The sequence below is a fragment of the Felis catus genome, chromosome B2, assembly GCF_018350175.1.
Source record: "Felis catus isolate Fca126 chromosome B2, F.catus_Fca126_mat1.0, whole genome shotgun sequence".
Classification (NCBI taxonomy): domain Eukaryota; kingdom Metazoa; phylum Chordata; class Mammalia; order Carnivora; family Felidae; genus Felis; species Felis catus.
The window spans coordinates 94181879-94203875 of NC_058372.1; the positions used below are offsets into that span (position 1 = coordinate 94181879).

At 36.0% G+C, this 21997-nt stretch overlaps 1 protein-coding gene across 7 annotated transcripts in view; it reads right to left on the minus strand.

Annotated features, from left to right (window-relative positions):
• The window catches only part of HACE1 (HECT domain and ankyrin repeat containing E3 ubiquitin protein ligase 1), a 121523-nt gene that overhangs the window by 93222 nt on the left and 6304 nt on the right, over nt 1-21997 (minus strand). For 5 of the 7 annotated variants that reach the window (XM_023254200.2, XM_023254199.2, XM_023254201.2 and 2 more), the window contains exons 2-6: nt 20313-20367; nt 19005-19094; nt 17644-17748; nt 10534-10609; nt 2563-2694 (exon numbers count right to left, since the gene is read on the minus strand). In XM_023254200.2, coding sequence (XP_023109968.1) covers nt 2563-2694; nt 10534-10609; nt 17644-17748; nt 19005-19094; nt 20313-20367 — 458 coding nt within the window. Of the gene's footprint in view, nt 1-2562; nt 2695-10533; nt 10610-17643; nt 17749-19004; nt 19095-20312; nt 20368-21997 lie in introns of those variants that run through there. The other 2 variants (XM_023254202.2, XM_019831029.2) reach the window with 2 other exon arrangements.

Sequence of the window (21997 nt, forward strand, 5' to 3'; positions counted from 1 at the left end):
TACATATAAACAATATGTAAGTTTTTAAGTTTAAATATAAATCCTGAAACCTACACGCACTGTTATATGTCTACATGGAACCAAGTTTTGAAGACCTTTTAATAAATTTATGCATGAACTGGCTACTTGGAGACAATAAAAAGGCCATTTTTCTCTTGCTGCTAAAATAAGTCACTAGGATACCTGACAAAGCATTTTAGACTCAGTGTTCAACATAGGGAAAAATATACAAAGAGTTAAAAAAAATCAATAATCCCTACCCTGTAATAATCATATCATATGCTCATCCACTGAGATTTGAACATGTCCCAGAAATATGTAAGTAATTATGAGACACAGGTAATATTAGCACAACTACCAACAAAGATTTTTAGAGGTATATTTCAGCCTGGAAGCTAAGAGATAGACTAATTTTTCAAGATTCTTTCTTGCCCTAATTGAAGAAAAAAAAGATGCATACAATGATTCACAAAATAGTCAGTGCTAAACATACTTTCTCTGTTCATGATCTTTGCAGATAATTATAACTGACCAACTATGACAGAATGGAATCTCACTCACCAATACAATCAACCACAAATCAACATGGCTTTTGTACCCTTCCTCCTCTATATCTGCAAAATCTCACTCTGTGAAACTCATCATTGTAGTGAAGTCAGGCCCCCTATAAATCTTCTGAGAATATAATTCTTCAAAGGCATTTGACTATGAGGAATTCTCCCTTCCTTCACCACACCTGCTTTAGGTTGTAAACCATATGGAGTATATTATACTTATACTAACTATTCTTCAATAACTTCAGAAGGCAATTCTAAATTTTTAATGCAGCCTGTAATACACATGTTTTGAAATAAGGTTTTCTTAGTAATTCTTATTTCTTCACTGGCTCAAGGCAAGTAAAATTGGGTTTTGTAGATCTCTTCTGATCAGAATTCCAGTGTTTTATACAAAAGTTATGGGCAACAGGTAGGGTTTATAATCTTAGTAAATGACACTCCAATCTGTTATAACAGAGCATGTTTGTATTAAAGTGGGTGCTTTTCTGTCCTATGACAGCTGCCAGCAGGACCCCTTCTCTAATACACAACAGTTCTTTAAAAACCTGGGCCATTCCACCACATTAGAGCATTTCAGATCATTTTTTTTTTTTCACACAGAATGCTTTTTCAATGAATAGTATTGACTCTCAGAAAGTAAAAACTAATGAGAAGGAAATACTGGGTCAGTTTTCAGATGATGAAAGACCAAAAAAAATAAAATAAAAATGAACAATTGGTGTCCAGAAGAAATTCCAGTAAAGAAAACAAAAATCCTATATCCCTCCTTTTATCCAATTCTTATAAAACATAGCAATGTCACACTCGGCCTATCTTAAAGAAGTGCAATATTCTGTGAATTATAGTCATACATAAAGCCTCTAAACACTAAGGATCCTACATCCTGAACCCAAATTAAGGAAAAGTATTTGCAGAGATGAAAATCCAGATTCCAGTAGGAATTCTCCCAACATAAAGACTCAGAGAGAGTATGTACAAAATAATAAACACACTAATTTATGTATCTTTGCAGTTACTGGTGATTTTTTTTTTGGCTGGTTTTTGCTGTTGTTATTGTTGTAGTTAACAAGTAAATAAGTAACACTGTATTATTAATAATGTTAAATATGAAAAAAAACTCAAAAGTAACCAGGATAGAAAATTATAGCAAAGCAAATATTAAAATCTTAAGCTAACAATTTTTACATAGGCAGCAGTTCTCCTAATGAAAGAGAAAACTATTAGCAACATTTTTTTTTTTAAAGATTTTTTTAATATTTATTTATTTTCAAGAGAGAGAAAAAGAGAGTGCAAGTGGGGGAGGGACCACAAAGCGGGAGACAGAGGCTCTCAAGTGCGCTCTGCGCTGACAGCAGCAAGCCCGATGTGGGGCTCAAACTCATGAACTGCAAGATCATGACCTGAACCAAAGTTGCACATTCAACCAACTAAGCCACCAAGGCACCCCAACTATTAGCAATTTATAAAGGTAAAGGCTTTGTACATGGGAGTAACAGGAAAGTACTGACATAAAACAAATACATGATTTTAGAACTCTAAGAAAGAATGAAAACCATCACTCTAGTCTTGCAGCATATTCCAAGACAGCAGAAAAATATGATAATCCAAGGTGAACTATTTAAGTAATGTCAGTGTTTACCTTCTTACTACCTAATCCCAGTAACTGGGGCTTAATGGTAAAAAATAAAATATGAAAAAGTTATGTAATAAGACTGAGAATAAGAACATTATTACTTAAAATTACATACGAACATACACTTAAAATTTTAGTGAAAATCTATGAAGCAGAAATAAATTTGAAATCCAAATATTTTAAACAGATTTAAAAGCACTGTTTTCTATTCCTTTTATACACAAAGAATATATTAATCATAAGTCCATATAATGCATAAGATTTTGCTATGGTGCTTCATGTTCCCAATTATGCACAGTGAAAAACTTTTCATAAATTTAAAGTTTTCAAAAATAAATACATGCAATTTAAAGTCTTCAGGGATGAATTTACCGTCTTATGACCATTCTGGCAGGCCACATGCAGTGCTGTCTGCCCCATCGCATCCTCAACATCGACGTCACTGACGTGTTGTACAAGGTCATGGAGTAGTTCTGTCCGCCCATTCACAGCCAGCCAGTGTATCTGTGCAGCCATGGAGTTACTTAACATTTGTGCAAGGAGTGTTTCATATAAAACCAGCAGATAAATAATGCTATTACATCTCAAATGTGAGCATGATACACACACTAAAGATTAAATTAAAATGAAAGCCCCTACATTTTCCTATATTTTTATATGGGGAAAAACTATGCATCCAGATGTACGTTACACACCATGTACTTTATGTACTTCAAAATCAAGCATTCCATAGATCAAAATAGTTAAGGGTCCTAGACTTAGGATCATCAAATACTCTGCTTCCTAGATGATCCTGGACTCTATGCATAGCTTGTCTCTAAAGAAAAGGTACTGGATACTTTTCCTTCCCCAGAAGCAAACATGAGTAAAAAAGTAATTAACACAGTAGGCACCATATTCTTTACCTAATGTCTTTTACAAGTAATGCATGTAACATACATAAATAATAATATATACGGAAGATAAAACACCTATAAATCTACCACTCAAAGATAATCAATATTAAAACTTTGGACTACGCCATCCATGCATTTTTTTAATGTTTTATTTATTTGGTGGGGGGGGGGGGGAGACAGCGGTTCCCAAGTGGGCCCCATGCTGACAGCAGTGAGCCTGATGTGGGGCTGGAACTCACAAACCATGAGATCATGACCTAAGCCAAAGTCGGATGCCCAACCAACTAAACCACCCAGGCGCCCCAATCCATGCATTTTTCAAATGACTTTTTTCCATTAAAAAAATGTATCATGAAACTTGTTTTAAGATGGCAGCTTGAACATATGCATCAACCTCTATTTCTTCCCCAAACTCCATTGAAATGACAATAAAGAGTACTTTTTCTTAGAAGATAGATCTTTATCTTAAGATAAAAAAGAGACTAAATAGCAACAAGTTTTGGAAGCTAAAAGCTTTTGTCAGAGTTATCAGAACAAAAAGCTGAATCCTAAACCAGCAGTAGAGAAAGCCAAGAAGGTGATTCAGATCACTGAAATCCCAAAAGGCTCAAAATCAGTAGTAAGCACTTTGCATCTCTTGAAATAGGGGTGTATTAGCAGACCTAAATAAGATTGAGACTCTTAAATTACCATCCCTCCTGAACTCTTCAAGGCCAATAACTGCCCCTCCCCATCTGAGAGAACACAAGAGGCATGAAAACAGTCTCTACATAAGAGAGACACCAGGCACAATGAAGCAAGAATATCATACTGAAAATGAGAGATGAAGTGCAAGTTTACACACACTGAATACTGAAATCCCAAAGCATTTTCCTCTACCCAGTATCCAGTTTCCTCCTGGAGACTGTTAGAGCTTTCTCTGAGGAATCTGACCAACTTGAGAGTAAATGCCTAAAGAAATTGACAGCAGAAAGAATCCTAAAGGCAAATGCCCAAGCATATTACCCTACACTGAAGTCTACAGTGAATAAACCTCCTTCATTTAAACAGAGCTTTCAAAGAGCTTTTCCCAGTTCCACCAAATATTTGACAAATGCATCTAGTCTGAAAGACAAAATACTAAATAAATAAATAAATAAATAAATAAATAAATAGCAAGAGAAAAAAAGGAACCATGGATATTGAAGGAAAAACTGCAAAAGAAAAAGTTATATTTAATACTCTCAGAGAGAGAAATATTGACTGCACCCTTTAAACAAGAACAGGGTACTGTTTTTTTTAAAAAGGACAATGTAATTGGGGCGCCTGGGGCAGTCAGTTAAGCGTCTGACTTCTGCTCAGGTCATGACCTCACAGTTCGTGGGTTCAAGCCCCGCATCGGGCTCTGTGCTGGCAGCTCAGAGCCTAGAGCCTGCTTCAGATTCTGTGTCTCCCTCTCTCTCATTCCCAATCACACTCTCTCTGTCTCTCTCTCTCAAAAAAAAATAAAACACTAAAAAAAGATGTCGAAAGATATAGGTTGACATGTCAAAAGATATAGATAGCAAAATTACCCAAAAAATACAAAAATGCCAATTCAAAGGGATACATGCACCCTGATGTTTATAGCAGCATTATCTATAATAGCCAAATTATGGAAACAGCCCAAGTGTCCATCAACTGATGAATGGATAAACATGTGGGGTGTGTGTGTGTGTGTGTGTGTGTGTGTGTGTGTGTATCTACAATGGAATATTACTGAGCAATAAAAAAGAATAAAATCTTGCCATTTGCAACAATGTGGATGGAGCTAAAGAATATTATGCTAAGCAAAATAAGTCAGAGGAAGACAATTAGCATGATTTCACTCCTATGTGGATTTAAGAAACAAAACAAGCAAAGGGAAAAAACAGAACCAAGAAACAGACTCTTAAGTATAAAGAACAAACTGATAGCTATCAGAGGGGAGGTGGGTGGGGGGGATGGGTTAAAAAGGCGATGGGGATTAAGGAGGGCACCTGTAATGAGCACTGGGTATTTTATGGAAGTGCTGAATCACTATATTGTACATCTGAAACTAATAGAACACTGTAGGTTAACTAATTGAAATTTAAATAAAAACTTTAAGAAAGAAAAAGAAGGAAAGATATACAGATAGCAAAAAAGGACATGAAAAGATGTCACTTAGGCAAATGCAAATTAAAACCACAATGAGACAGCAACTGCACACATCATAACAGATGAAATAAAAAAACAGTAATAACATCAAATGCTGGTGAAGATGCTGAAAAACTAGATCACTCATACATTGCTGCCGGAGGTATAAAATGATGCAGGCACTCTGCAAAAGTTAGGCAGTGCATTTTAAAACTAAACATGAAACTACCATATAACCTAGCAACTGCATTCTTAGGCCTTTATTCCAGAGAAGTGAAAACTTTTATGTTCACACAAAAACCTGTACACTAATACAGGTTCACTAGTACACTATAGCTGTTTATAGCAGCTTTATTCGAGATAGCTCCAAACAGGATATGACCCAGATGTCCTTCAATGGTTATACAACCAGTAGTACATCTACACCAAGGAATACCAGTCAACAATATAAAGGAACAAACTATTGACACATACAACTTAGATCAATCTCCATGGAATATGATGAACATATAAAAGCCTAAAGGTTCCATGCAATATAATTCCATTTATATAACATTCTTAAAATGATGGAGTGCAGATTAGTGATTGTTGAGGGTTAGGCATGGAGTGAAGGGGAGAAAAAGTATGGTTATGAAAGAAAAGCAAAACGAAACATCTTTGTGGAGGTGGAAATGTTCAGAATATTGACTGTGGTAGTGGGCACATAGACCTACACAGGTAATAAAACTGTATAGTGCTATACATATACACACACAAGTAAAACCGGGTACAGATAAACAAGTAAAACTAGGGAAATCTGAACAAGAAAGATGATGTCAGTATAAATATCTTGGTCATGATATTATACTATAATTTTGTAAAATGTTACCAGTGAGGGAAACTGGGCAATAGGTAAGGGGATTTCTCTGTATTACTTCTTATAGGTACTTAAGAATCTACAATTGTCTTGATATTTTTTAATGCAATTCTTGACTACATGAAAAACAAAATGCTATGTGATAAAGAGAAGTAACTATAACAAACTATTTGGTACTACTATAAACAGTATAAATATAATTTAAATATTAAAATACTAAAAAATGATCTAACTAAAATTACAACAACTATATTGGAAAGGTGTGACAGAAAAGTGCTTATACATGATGGGATAAAAGGAGGCGGGATTGGAAAAGACAGCAAATAACCTTATGTTCCATAAAGTCAATTGGTAATGCCTAAAAGTGAAAAATCAAGAAGTAGCAACAATAGTACATTATTTAGATTTGAGGAAACTAAATTTTTATATCCATTGAAATAGTTAAGAGCTAACTACAGAGTTAACAGTTTATAAAGGTTGGGGAGGAGAGTCAAGAGAATGTTTCCTTTTTTTGGAGGGGTGTCACAATATAGATGTATATTTATTTGAAGTATAATGCCATACAATTCACATGCCATACGATCCATACAATACACAAAGTGTAAAGTATACACTTTAGTGTATACTAAAGTATACACCTTAGTGGTTTTTAGTGTATTCACAGAGTTGTGCAATCATCATCACCACAATCAATTTTAGAACATTTTCATTTCCCCAAAAAGACACCCAGTACCCATTAGCAGTCACTACCCATTTCCTCCTTTTCCTGAGATAGACAGGTAAGATACAGGTGTCACCCTGATTTTGTCACCTGGGTGAAATAAGTCAACATTGCCTTCAGTATTTTTTACTAATGTTCTTTGCTTTGCTCTCATAGACCTCTGTTAGAGGCAGTGAATTGTCAGACGGTGGTTGGGGGATGCTATAGGCGACATAAACAAATATTCCATCACTCCTATTGCCTCACTTTTATAATTTTGCTGAGTTTGGAACAAACCAACTCAGTTTAATTACCTCACCCCTAACAGCAATATGTGTAAGGCAGGGAAAAGTCTACAAAATCCTGCCATGATTTTATGGTGGGTACTGAGTGACAGAGTCTTTGCACACACTAATACTTTGAATTGCTCTTTTGTTTGACACTACCCCAGGCCACCCTTAACAATGTGCCTTGGCAATATTCAGGAAGGCTGAGCACAAAATGTACTTCATTCAAAAAGTGGTGGAAGAATGGGGCGCCTGGGTGGCGCAGTCGGTTAAGCGTCCGACTTCAGCCAGGTCACGATCTCGCGGTCCGTGAGTTCGAGCCCCGTGTTGGGCTCTGGGCTGATGGCTCAGAGCCTGGAGCCTGTTTCAGATTCTGTGTCTCCCTCTCTCTCTGCCCCTCCCCCGTTCATGCTCTGTCTCTCTCTGTCCCAAAAAAAATAAATAAATAAACGTTGAAAAAAAAATTAAAAAAAAAAAAGTGGTGGAAGAGTGATTTTGAAGGTGAAGGTGGGAAGGGCAGGATATCTACTACAGAATGTTCCTTGAGCACATAATCTTGAGAAAAAAGTACATATGGTAGCTAAAGGTCTGGAAAGTGATCCCTGTAACTATCCATGCCAAAGACCTTTGGGAAGTTTCCATGAACCCCCAGGGGTACCTGAACACCAGTTAAGCTCACCACTCTAATGTAGCGTGCTTTCATCTCTAAGCCTTCATCATTCTATTCCATTGAGTCAAAACTCTCTTCCCCACCCCCTCTCCCAACCCCACAACCGCGACATTCACCAATCTAACTTCTGTTGGTCCTTCTGGACTTAGCTCATGTGGTATGTCCCTGGGATACCTCTTCCAATGTCCCAAGTGATGATGGGGCCCCTGCTAGGACTTCCATAGCATCTCCCTTTTCTGTGTTGACATTCATTACACTGTGTTACCACTGCCTGTTAACTTTCCTGTCTTCCTTAGAAGTGTGGGGACAACAAGGACCAGTCAGTCATATTCATGGCTCTATCCCACAATATCAAAGTGCCCAGCACACAGTAGGTATTCAAGAAACTCCTGTTGAAAGAGCAAATGAATGAAGAAATATGATAACTCTTTTGTGAGGGTAACCAGCCTAGAAAGCATACAGTCAACAGTTCTCTCCTTTTGTAAGAAAAGTCTTGGGGCTCTTGGCTCCTCATACAAGGTTTCTTCCAACTCAGGAGCCCTTGGCTTTACTGTCCCATATATTTGCTGGCAACTACTCAGTTCTGCAGCAACACATTTTCACCAGCCCAGCTTCCTTCAACTGATGGAGTCAAGTGGCCCAGCTGTTGAATTAATTCCATCATGGTGGTCTTGGCCTAGGCAGAATCATGGTCCATGGCCAGAATAGTTTCCAAGAGGAGGAGGCACGCTATACTATTCAGGGCCACAGGAGAGAATATTAAGGTTGGTCCCAGTCAGAAAGAGTGCAGAGACTATTTTTCTACCACAAGCTTTGTAGAATCTTTTGACTCTTTAAATATATGCACAAGGGCACCTGGGTGGCTCAGTCGGTTGAGCATCCAACTTTGGCTCAGGTCATGATCTCCCAGTTTGTGAGTTTGAGCCCCGTGTCAGGCTTTGTGCTGACAGCTCAAAGGCTGGAGCCTGCTTCAGACTCTGTGTCTCCCTCTCTCTGCCTCTCTCATGTTCACGTTCTGTTTCTCTCTCTCTCTCAAAAATAAACATTAAAAAAAATTTTTTTAATATATGCACTAATAATTTTTTAAGTAAAAATTTGATTTTTAAAACTTTTCTACTCTACCTTCCTTAAAGTTCAGGAGTGGGAAATTAGCAGATAAAAACTTATGTGATTAAACAGATTATGTTAACACTGAACATCTTAACTTGCCTATATCAGATAGTGTACTAAGGACAGGTCTACATCATTGCCATAGTTTTATAATACCCAAATGGTAGCTACCGTATCACTAAGCATCTTGTAGATATTCAGACTACAGTTTTTCTTTATAGACGGCATTATGTTGTTAATATATAACAAAATCTGAATTATCACAGGAATTGTGGGTTCCACATAATAATCATGATTGAGCTTATTCTTTACCTTTAGTAAGTCATTCACAGAATAAAGTAAATCTTAGGCAAGCTGTTTGTTATGCCCCAGTACCCCCTACCTTCAAAAATATTTTTAATCAGAAAGGTCTTAAAAACTGGCATGGTATGTAAATACTCAATATTCTTCTTTATCCACAAATTAAAAGATTTAGAATCTACAAAACACTACCAAAATCATTTAAAAAAAAAATTTTTTTTTTCAAACCAAGGAACAGACTCTTAACTATAGAGAATAAATTGATGGTTACCAGAGGGGAGGTGGAGGGAGCAATGGATGAAATAGGGGGTGGGGATTAAAACACACACTTATCATGGTAAGCACTGAGTAACATATAAAATTGTTGAATCACTATACTGTGCACCTGAAATTAATATAATGCTGTATGTTGACTGTATTGAAATTAAAAATAAAAACTGAATAGAAAGGATTCTGACCATCAACTTAATTAATACCATCACCTCATATATAGGAAGGTAAAATTTGATATATAAAATTTAACATCTGTCACAAGTTCAAAACAATTTTTCAATAATCACATAATTCTATTTTATCTCAACTTCTAAAATGAATAATGTTCCATTAATGAAAATGATTAATTTTTTTATTTCATGTACAGAACTATTGAATCACTACATTATATACCTTCAACTAAAAACACTGCATATTAACTACACTAGAATAAAAATAAAAATAAATAAATTTTTAAAAATTTTTGGATTTCAACAATCTTTTCAGAAATATCCCACACCACCTCCCTATGACATCTATATGGATCAAAAACATATTAACTTATGTGACATAGCAAAATGGATAAAAATTCTAGCATAGGTAAAAGATATAAACAAGTCTAGCATAGGTAAAAGATATAAACAAGTCTAGCATAGGTAAAAGATGTAAACAAGGATATAGGCCAAAATATTAACAGTGATTATCTCTGAGTGCACAGGATACAGTGAGCGATCATTCCATTCATTGTCTTTTTTTTCCTTTCTGCCTAGCCATCCAATTTTCCTACCATGTACATATTAAAATATTTTAAAGGACCTAATAAAAAACAGCTCTCCTATGAAGAAGGAGCAGAGATGCCCCTAAGAAGTGTCCTGAAAGTCAGTGACAAAAGCTAGAAGAATAAGCCTTCAAAATAAGTGAAAGGTCACAAACAAAAAGGAGATAGGAGAAACAAAGTGAAACGTAACTTCTCTTAATACAGCAAAGAATCAGGTCTCAAATCATTCTGTATCTTCTTCATGAACACCAAGAAGTAACTTGCAGAAACACTTGTACTGCACTTTGCATTACTATCACCTTCAATATCATTTTCTAAAAGTATTTTAAAATTCTCAGATAAAATTCTTAGCACTTACTGCTGTAAGGCCTTCATTATTACAAATGTTGACATCAGCACTGTATTCTAATAATTTACTCATGCATTTCTTCTGCCTGAAAAGAAAAAAAGATACAGATAACTGGTACAAGAAAAATAAGCAAATGACTATTATTTTATTGAAATACTGACTACACTCAACATTAGTTGGTGGCAAATATTAATCTGTATCTTTTTAAATAAACTATAACATATAAAATAAAATGAAAAATTGTTTCTATAATTCAAGATAATAGGATAAAGAAAAGGTACAATGAGGTTTTCGTGTCATTAAGACAAATTTATCATTCAAAATGCTAAGGAAAACGGGACGCCTGGGTGGCTCAGTCGGTTAAGCGACCAACTTCGGCTCAGGTCATGATCTCGCAGTTTCTAAGTTCGAGCCCACGTCAGGCTCTGTGCTGACAGCTCAAAGCCTGGAGCCTGCTTCTGACTCTGTGTCTCCCCCTCTCTCTACCCATCCCCTACTCATGCTCTGTATCTATCTCTCAATAATAAATAAATGTTAAAGTAAATCAATAGGGGCGCCTGGGTGGCTCAGTCGGTTAAGCGTCCGACTTCGGCTCAGGTCATGATCTCACGGTCCGTGAGTTTGAGCCCCGCGTCAGGCTCTGTGCTGACAGCTCAGAGCCTGGAGCCTGTTTCAGTCTGTGTCTCCCTCTCTCTCTGACCCTCCCCCGTTCATGCTCTGTCTCTCCCTGTCTCAAAAATAAATAAAATGTTAAAAAAAATTTAAAAAAAAATAATAAAGTAAATCAATAATTTTTTTTTTAAATGCTAAGAAATTTCTACTGTTGACTGAACATTTGGAATAGTAACCTTCCTCAGAAATATAAGACAATGGGGGGTGGGGCGCCTGGGTGCCTCAGCTGATTAAGCATGATCTCACCATTCCCAAGTTCGAGCCCTGCATCAGGCTCTGTGCTGACAGCTCAGAGCCTGGAGCCTGTTTCAGATTCTGTGTCTCCTCTCTCTGCCCCTCCCTCACTCATGCTCTGTCTCTCCCTGTCTTGCTCTCTCTCAAAAATAAACATTAAAAAAAATTTTTTTAAAGAAATATAAGACGGGGCGCCTGGGTGCCTCAGTCAGTTGAGCGTCAGGACTTTGGCTCAGGTCATGATCTTGCAGTTCATGAGTTCGAGCCCCACGTCCAGCTCTATGCTGATGGCTCAGACCCTGGAGCCTGCTTCAGATTCTGTGTCTCCCACTCTCTCTGCCCCTCCCCCACTCACACTCTGTCTCTCTCTCTCAAAAATAAAGTTTTAAAAAAATTAAATAAATATAAGACAATGAAAGTCAATGTTCTAGTATCCTACATTCTTGATTACAAGATATTTAAAAGTTAATACTTAGATGAGTTATAAGAACATAACTATAAAATTAATGAAGTGCATATCTATGCATCCCCCTACCTATTTCATTTCTTTTTTTTTTTTTTTTGGTCATTTTTACTGTGGAAAAATACACAGAATCTAAAATTTGTCATCTTAACCATTTTTAAGTTACAGTTCAAGGGTATGAAGTACATTCATATTACTGTGCAACCATCACCACCATTCAAGCACAGAACTTTTTTTCATCTTGCAAAACTGAAACTCTATACCCATTAAACAGTAACTTTCCATTTCCTCTCCCCCTAGCCTCTGGCAACCACTATTCTACTTTATGTCTCTACAATTTATCTAAGTACCTCATAAAACTGGAATCAGACAGTGTTTGTCCTTTTGTGATTGGCTTATTTCACTTAGCATAATGCCCTGAAGGTTCATCCATGTTGTAGCATAAGTCAGAATTTCCTTCCTTAAGGCTGAATGATATTCCATTGTACATATCTGCCACATTTTGCTCATCTATTCATCCATCAGTGGATACTTCGATTGCTTTCATTTTAGCTAATGTTGCTATGAACATGAGTGTACAAATACTTCTTTAAGACCCTCCTTTCAATTTTATTGGATATATACTGAGAAGTGGGATTTCTGGATCACATGGTAATTCTATTTTTTTTTTTTTTGAGCACCCACCAAATTGTTTTTCAGGCCATCTATACCATTTTTTTTTAATGTTTATTTATTTTGAGAGAGAGAAAGAGAGAGAAGGGGCAGAGAGACAGCACAGAGAGAATCCCAAGGAGGCTCTGCACTGTTAGCACAGAGCCCCACATGGGGCTCAATCTCACAAACCATGAGATGATGACCTGAGCCAAAACCAAGAATCAGATGCTCAACTGAGCCATCCGGGTGCTCCAAAGTTCTTTTTTTTTTTTTTTTTCATTTTTTTGAAGTTTACTTACTTATTTGAGAGACAAAGAGCAAGGAGGGAGGAGCAGAGAGAGAGGGAGAAAAAAGAATCCCAAGCAGGTTCTGCACTGTCAGTGCAGAGCCTGATGCAGGGCTTAAACTCACAAACCATGAGATCATGACCTGAGCTGATACCAAGAGTCAGACGCTTAACTGACTGAGCCACACAGATGCCCCTACATTTGTACCATTTTACAATCCCACCAACAATGCATAAGGGTTCCTTTTCTCCACATCCTTGCTCACACTTGTTATTTTCTGCTTTTTTTTTTTGATAGCCATACTAATGAGTTTGAGTTGGCATCTCACTGTAGTTCTGATTTGCATTTCCCTAATAATTAGTGATATTGAGCATCTTTTAATGTTCTTATTAGCCATTTGTAGATCTTCTATGTAGAAATATCTGTTTAAGTCCTCTGTCCTCTTACGAACCGCCTATCGATTTCATTTTGCTCACAATGTTTACTCTTAGCCTGATCCATTCCCAGTGACTATTCAATCTCCATTTCCTCTTCACTAAAGAATGAAAATTCATGTTTTAGAAACCAAAACTGATGCACACACAATATATTTATAATACACATTTTATACCCACACATACACACACACATATATATATATGCTTGACAATGCTCAGCACTAAATTAAGGAAATAAGATATAATCCATAGCATGAAGAAGTTTATGATCTGGTTGAATGAACAATTATACATATAAAAAATATGTAACAGTGTACATATAATAGCATATTATGTACTATATGTCATATGTAATATATACATAGCATTAACATCAGTATACTACATATATAATGCTGTATATGATATATACAAAGTATATAATATATAGAGTATGTATGTGTATATATTATTATTTACTCAATTAGATCACAAATTTCTTTATGCCTTAGACTGTATATTTCTTAAATAAACTCAAAAAGCACAGCTAGGTGCTCTCAATGAACCTCAATAAAACGATTAATTGATTAATTATTCAATCTTATTTATAAGTTAACAGCTAAGCTTTTTATTAACTGAATAAATATTTTTTAACAGAGAGCAAATTACTTTTCTTGCTTTGGTTTCTGTATCTGAAATGAAGTTAAATGTCATTTAAAATCAGCATTATAATCAAAGAAAAGAAAGAAAGTTCTGAGTAAACTTATAAGTTCAAACATTTACAAAGTTCCTTTATCTAACACATTGTTATGAAAATCTTAGGAAATAAATCCTCCATAATCCTAAGACAACAGACCAGATAGTCTTATTAAAATGAATACATTTGTTGGTGCGCCTGGGTGGCTCAGTCAGTGAAGCGTCTGACTTTGGCTCAGGTCATGATCTCATGGTTCCCAAGTTCAATCCCCGCATCGGGCTCTGTGCTGACAGCTTAGAGCCTGAAGTCTGTTTTGGATTCTGTATCTCCCTCTCTCTCTCTGTCCCTCCCCCGCTCACACTCTGTCTCTCTCTCAAAACTAAATAAACATTAAAAAAATGTTTTTATGAATACATTGTTTAAAATGTGTGTGTGTGTGTCTGCGTGTCTGACTGTCTATACCCATATTGCTGGATTTCTAAAACATCTTCAAGCTGTCTTAGACCACTGGCCTATTGACAAAATAAACACTTCCATGGGAATGGGCCAGGGAAACAGTCCCAAGGAGGTGTTGGGTGTTGGGGGGGGGGGGTGTTGATGAAGAAAAACAGCAATCCATAATGCTCCCCTTCAAAAATGAATTGCAAAAGAGAAATATGAGAGAAATTATGTTTTCTTACTTAACAATCATTATTGCTACTTTCCAGAATCTCAGTAAGTCAAAGCAACCCACTAAATGAGCACCAATTTTGCCAAGAATTAGAGCTAAAATATTAATTAACACACAGGCTCTGCCCTTTATGAGCTCACAACACAGCCCAAAAAAATAAAGAAAAAAAATCGTATTTCAAATCTGAGCAACATGCAACCTAAGAATTCCCAACAATTTTGAAGTCTTCTCTTTTAATAATCTCATATAATCATGAGCAACCCTGGATCCTCCTGTACAGGAAGCAACTATTTTCCAGCCCCAATACTGCAATAATTATAGGAAGCTTATGGTAACCCAAATGACACAAAGACCAATCATCCAAGTGGTCTGTGGTAGCTTAATGGGTCTTCTACTAGAAAGGAGGGCAATTCAGTACTAATGTGCCCAGCACCACTGGTTACAGAGAGGACTGCTAAAGCAGGCCAAGAGAATTATACTACTCATCTGACGATAACTGAAGGAACAAAACAAAAAACTAAACCCCCAAAACAGACGTATGAGCAAAAGGCAAAGACTTCTGCTTCAGTCTAGACAAATCTAAACTCGAAGAAATTGTAATAAAAAGTTATTTTTGAAAACAGCAGCAGCTACAGGAAGTAACATGCATTCAAGTCACTCAGCAAACATTTACGAAACAAGTCTAAAATGTACAAGGTACTCAGTAATAAAAAAGAAAGTAGTTAAGTATTAAATATCAAAATTAGTCTTCACAGAAATAGAAAGGCATCCAAATCAGATGTTATGTTAGGGTTACAAACTCTTCTTATTCCTTCTCTCCTCACGGATTTGCCATGTGAATCAAGTAATTTCTGTTGTGTTTCTTCGTCTTTTAAACTTAAAGCTCTCCAACTTAAATGTTTCCACACATCCCCCCAGCAAAAAAGATAAATATGTGAGGTGTTAATGATGGATGTGTTACCTAACTAAATGAAAGGAATCCTTTCACGATGCATAGATCTACGAAATCATCATGACGTACACTTTAAATATCTTACAATTTTGTTAGTTATACCTCAACAAAGCTAGGGGAAAAAAAAAGTTAATAGTCTCCTGAATGACTTAGGTCTCTGACTACAATGGCAGTAGACATTTTATCCCCAGTGTGTAATGATGTGTCCTCTCACTTACAGTTGTTGAGATATAGTACTGAGATATTTTTTTATTTGTAATTTTTTTTTTTTTTTCGAGAGAGAGAGAGAGAAAGAGAGCAGGGGAGGGGCAGAGAGGGAGGAAGAAAGAGAATCCCAAACAGGCTCTGCTCTGTCAGAATAGAGTCCTAGGCAGGATTTGATCTCACAAACTGCAATATCATGACCTGAATCGAAATCAAGAGTCAATGGACATTTAACCGACTGAGCCACATAGGTACCCCTTAATGTGTAATTTTTTTAAAGAGCTTTGTTACTATCCCACCAACACCTGGGATAATGTATCCAGATCTGACATCAATTCAGCAAGGAATGAATTCAACAAGATCTATGACCTTGAGTGTGACACCCTACAAACATATCTAATGTGGCTAATTATTATAAAAACAGCTCTTTGATCAGCACACTGTTACCTACCAGAACAGTGGACAACTAGTTCACATGCTAAATCAGGAACTGGAACAGAACAGTAAGTGTCAAAGGACCATGCCTTCCCCTGGTCCAACCTAGACGTCACTATGATTTTTGTATTTTTGGTTCCACTTTAATCCTTTATATGCAAAAATTTAGTCTCAGAATGATGCAGTGTACAATTTTAGCCCCATATCTATCTCAGTTAGGCAGCTACCTCAACTACCTAGAATCCCAGATCAAAAGAGCAAACAAAAACATTTTCAAGAGTAATCAAAGAGACACATGGGAATAAACTTTACAGCGTTTGAAACATGTTTATAAATGTAAATTCCTCAAGTCCTGAGTCAAAACTACTTTTTTTCATTTTAAACATAATTTCAGCCATTTGATACGGTTTTGCAGTCCAAGTGAATTTTAAGAAGTAAAAAACAGTGGTAGAGGCAGACACAAAGATGTGACATCTGAAATTTTCAACAACAAAAAAAGGAAAATGAAAACCATAAAAAATATAGTAAGGTTTAAAATAGCACATAATAACATAAAGATGTTCATAATGATGACCAAAGTTATCCAAAAAAGGCAAAAATATATTTACATTTTGGAAATACTAGTTTTATAATGGGAATAAATTTATTTAATAAAAAATTCAAAAGGAAGGCTAGTAAACACATTATTTATTCAGAAAGCTTTTTGTCATAATTAAAAGAAAACACAATTTTTGGCACTAAAATGAGTTAGCTAGCCTCACTTAGAAAGCTGACTATAGGACAGCCCATTCTCAAAAAATTATAAATAAGCTAGGTACAATATATTTACTCTATCTTTTTATAAATAATTTTTTTTAACGTTTTATTTATTTTTGAGACAGAGACAGAGCATGAACGGGGGAGGGGCAGAGAGAGAGGGACACACAGAATCGGAAGCAGGCTCCAGGCTCTGAGCCATCAGCCCAGAGCCCGATGCGGGGCTCGAACTCACAGACCGCGAGATCGTGACCTGATCTGAAGTCGGCCGCTTAACCGACTGAGCCACCCAGGTGCCCCTACTCTATCTTTAATGTCATTAATAAAACTAACTAAACAAGTAATTTGGAAAATAAGGTATGAAATTAGACACAGGAAAAAATTATCAGGAAAAGGGATACCAAAACAAAGAGGTGACAACTCTGCTTTTCAGAAAATAAAATGTCATTATAATACAAGTAAAAATGAACCTCAACAAGAATATTTTCAAGAAAAAATATTAGTAAACAATGTAATAAACTATTAAATACGATAGTTCTTTAAAAATTGCATATAAGACCCACAACCCACTTTCCAAGGCAAATAATGGTCAAAAAACAAAATCATCAAGAGTGCCTTGAATACTGTTAGACATAACTGACAATGCAACTTAAGCTCCTCAAGGAAACAAAATATTTACCCATTTCGAGCTGCCAAATGAAGGGGCGTACAGCCTGAAATATCTTGATAGTTAGGATTCGCTCCTTTCTTTAAGAGCAGAACCAAGCATTCCACCGATCCACAACTAAAACAGTATTAAAAACAATTCAGATACATTCAATGAATAGCCACAGTTGACATAACTTAATTAAAAAACAAAAAGCTCTAGTAAACACATTATTTTTGAGGTCCATTATTAACTTACAATTTGATTTAACTTCCGTCACAAATAGTAAATATCCTCTACTTTCAAGATGGTACATTCTACTATGAAAGCTACGAAGATATTCAAATAAGTCAAAACAAAGTATTAATACACACAAAAAAACCACATAGTACTTCCAGAAGCCAAATTTATAATGAAAAATTAATTTTAACACATTTACCTAACTCTTGAAAGGAAGTTAGATGTCAACTAACTGAGTGATTGATTACATACTTGAAGACTATGGATAAAAATCATTCTCAGACCTAAGTAAAAAGTATAAAGTCAATGGCTCTGTGAGCAGTTAACATATAAAATTTCATACTGGTAGGATAAGAAAAAGATTACAGTGAATATAACCTTTTTTTTCCTTTTCAAATTTTTATTTAAATTCTAGTTAACAGTGCAATATGGTTTCAGGAATAGAACTCACTGATTCATCACTTACATATAACACCCAGTGCTCATCATAACGGAAGTGTCCTCCTTAATACCCATCACCCATCCAGCTCTTCTCCCACTGATCTCCATGTCCCACAGTTTGTTCTCCATGATTAAAGACTCTTATGATGTTTCCCTCTCTCTCTTTTTTCCCCTTCCATATGTTCATCTGTTTTGTTTCTTAAATTCCACTTATGAGTGAAATCATGTGGTATTTGTCTGTCTCTGACTGACTTATCTGGCTTAGCATAATACACTCTCGCTCCAGCCACGTTGCTGCAAATGGCAAGATTTCATTATTTTTGATGACTGAGTAATATTCCATTGTGTATATATAACATACCTTCTTTATCCATTCAAGAGTCGATGGACATTTGGGGGTCTCTTCATAGTTTGGCTATTGTTGATAGTGCTGCTATAAGTAAGTGAATGTACCCTCTTAAATACATCCAGGAAAGGCAACCTACTGATCTGATCTAAAACAAGCTAAGACAGTAGATGTGAGACTTGAGTCTGATCTCAAGGTTATCTAGAGAAAGAATACAAACATAGCATACTATGCTCTAAACAGAATAAAGAACCATTCAGCAGCCTATTCTCATCTTTCCCCAAAACTACTGTAGGATAACAATGATCCAGAGCTTACTGATCATTCCTCTAGATCAGACTTTAATCCACGATATCTTTTTTCTTACTTTGCTGCAATGTGAAGCAAGCTTCTTTTCACACGTCCAAATGCATAATTGACATCAAACCTCGAATTTGATAGTAGCTCAGAAACAGACCTACACCAAAAGAAAATTAGTAAGAGTCAATATGTTAAAAAAACGTGCTTTTAAAAACATAGTAACTCAAGTTAATAGCTCTTCAGTTACTCTTAACAATTATCCAAAAAGTTCTGTCCCACAACAACCAAGAAACAAAGCACTATTCTCTAAGCATAGTATGGTAGCCAACAACATTTTATCCAAAAACCAACTGCATTGACCTATAAACTGGTGTTGAAGGTTTCTTCATCTGCTGATCTATATCATCTGCTCTGAAGAAACCTAAGTTGGCTTCAGTTCTCCCTAGATTCTTAAGAAAGACTCTTGGGCTGGCTAATCCCCTTGCAAAAAGTATGGCTTATCTGTATTAATCATAGCCAAAAAAGAAAAATCAGATTAAAATATGTTTTAGTTGCATAAGACAAGAAGTTTAAAGCAAAAAATTATTTACACTGTAAACTACTGCAAGATAGTTCCCTTGTCACTTTCTTATTACACCAAACTATCCAATGGCTAACCACAGCAGAAATGTCTGCTACAAGTGTAAACATCTCAACATCTAGTCAGATAACTGTGTCTCATATGCACCAAATAAAAAGAACATCAAAGTAGAACATTAGGGAAGTAAGTTGTCCATCAGCCCTAACCTTTTGCTATAAAGATCAGTAGTGACTTCTAACTGAACCCATCACAGTGTTTTTCTGTCAGTGACCAACCAAATACCTGACTTAATAGCTGACAATTCATTCAGAAAATCTCTTACCATAGAATTTTACAGGTGATACGGATCTTGGAAAATTTTGGTTTTTATTTCACAGACAGTAAATTATAACAGAGGTTAAACAACATGCCCCAGGACAACATCTATGTCCAAACTGTGTGTGTAGGTTTGTGTGTGTGCATGTAAGTGTACACAACATTTAGGTAAATTTATATACTTCCCGTACTCATTTAAACAAAAAGTATACATGTGAAATAGGCATGGAGTGCCTGGGTGGCTCAGTCAGTTGAGCGTCCGACTTCAGCTCAGGTCATGATCTCGCGGTTCTTGAGTTCGAGCCCCACATCAGGCTCTGTGCTGATAGCTCAGAGTCTGGAGCCTGCTTCGGATTCTGTGTCTCCCTCTCTCTCTGCCCCTCCCCTGCTTGTGCTCTGTCTCTCTCTCTCTCTCTCTCTCTCTCTCTCTCAAAAATAAATAAATGTTAAAAAAAAAAAACAATTTAAATCGGCACTCACCTGTGTTGATCAGCCATAACCATTGGCATTAATGTATAAACAGCAGTTTCATTATCTGAGTAAAAAACAAAAACAAAACAAAAAACAGAATTAATTTATCTATTTTCTCCCAAAGATACTTAAGACTACTTTAGAGTTTTTCTAATTCCATATAAAAAGTAACAAGAGGTGGAAGAAGGTTAAAGATAGTACAGAGGGGTGCCTGGGTGGCTCAGTTGGTTGAAGTTGAGCATCTGACTCCTGGTTTCAGCTCAAGTAGTGATCTCACAGTTTATGAGTTCCAGCCCAGAGGTGGGCTCTGTGCTGACATCACGGAGACTGCCTGGGATGCTCTCTCCCTCTCTCTCTGCTCCTCCCTGGCTCTCTCACTTTCTTTCAAAATAAACAAATAAACTTAAATTTTAAAAAGTGCACAATACCAGAGGTATTGCAAAATTTGCAGCAATGCAGAACTTTTTATCATAATGTTCAGTCCCTTTAAATCATCACCAAAGTGCTTATTAGCTTCTGGATGTGATGGGGAAAATGAGATATATATTAGTTTCTGTAGCTTTACAAAAAAAAATTTCTTTTACTTCCAAAGATGTGTTTATCAACTTCATGTTTTATCAAACTTACATGTAGTTTGGGGAAATTTTTAAGTATATATGGGCATTATAGATATATATGCTAAAATAATTTTAAAACATTAAATATACATAGTACTTGCTTCTTGCCAACATTAAAACAAAAGAAATTATTTTAGAAGCTTTTATGAAACTATATTTTACGAAATTGAATTTTTTTTATTAAAAAAAATTTTTTTTAATGTTTGTTTATTTTTGAGAGAGACAGAGACAGAGCTTGAGCAGGGGAGGGGCAGAGAGAGAGGGAGACACAGAATCTGAAGCAGGCTCCAGGCTCTGAGCTGTCAGCACAGAGCCCAACACGGGGCTCAAACTCACAGACAGTGAGATCATGACCTGAGCCGAAGTCGGACGCCCAACCGACTGAGCCACCCAGGCACCCCTATTTTATGAAATTTAAGTCTTAATTTTCCCTATTACTTTACACTATTCACATTTTCATTTATATCTTGTATAGAGTAAGTTCACAGAAGTGTGATCCAAAAGAAAAGGTTAAATGTCAACAATATCTATGATAGATTATACTTACATAAGTTTCAGCAATGTTTGGATTTATTTTTTACATATTACTAGTGGTCGTTTCTCAATTCAATGCATTTATGTTTTTTTATGAGTTATTTACAGAGAAGTAACTCTGACAATGACCATTTAGCCCTTAAAACATTAATGCTGATACTAAATTAATGAGTTAAGTTTCAGGAAGAAAAGGGTATTTGCAGAGTATCAAAGTATCTTCCCAAAATATTGACTAATTACAAAGGAAAATAGTAAATTTACAGTGGAGAACCCAGCTGATAATCACCTTTATCAACTGATAAAGGGTAACATCACCAGATATAACACATATCAGTATCATGTAGTATCATGTAGCCTCTGATATATAACCCACGTTTTTTTATAAAAAGCACATCATGAAAAAAATATCAGACAAACCCATACTAAGGGGAATTCCACAAAACATCCAAGCAGTCTTCTTAAAAAGTCTCAAGGCCCAGGGTGCCTGGGTGGCTCAGGAAGTTAAATGTCTGATTCTTGATTTTGGCTCAGGTCATGATCTCA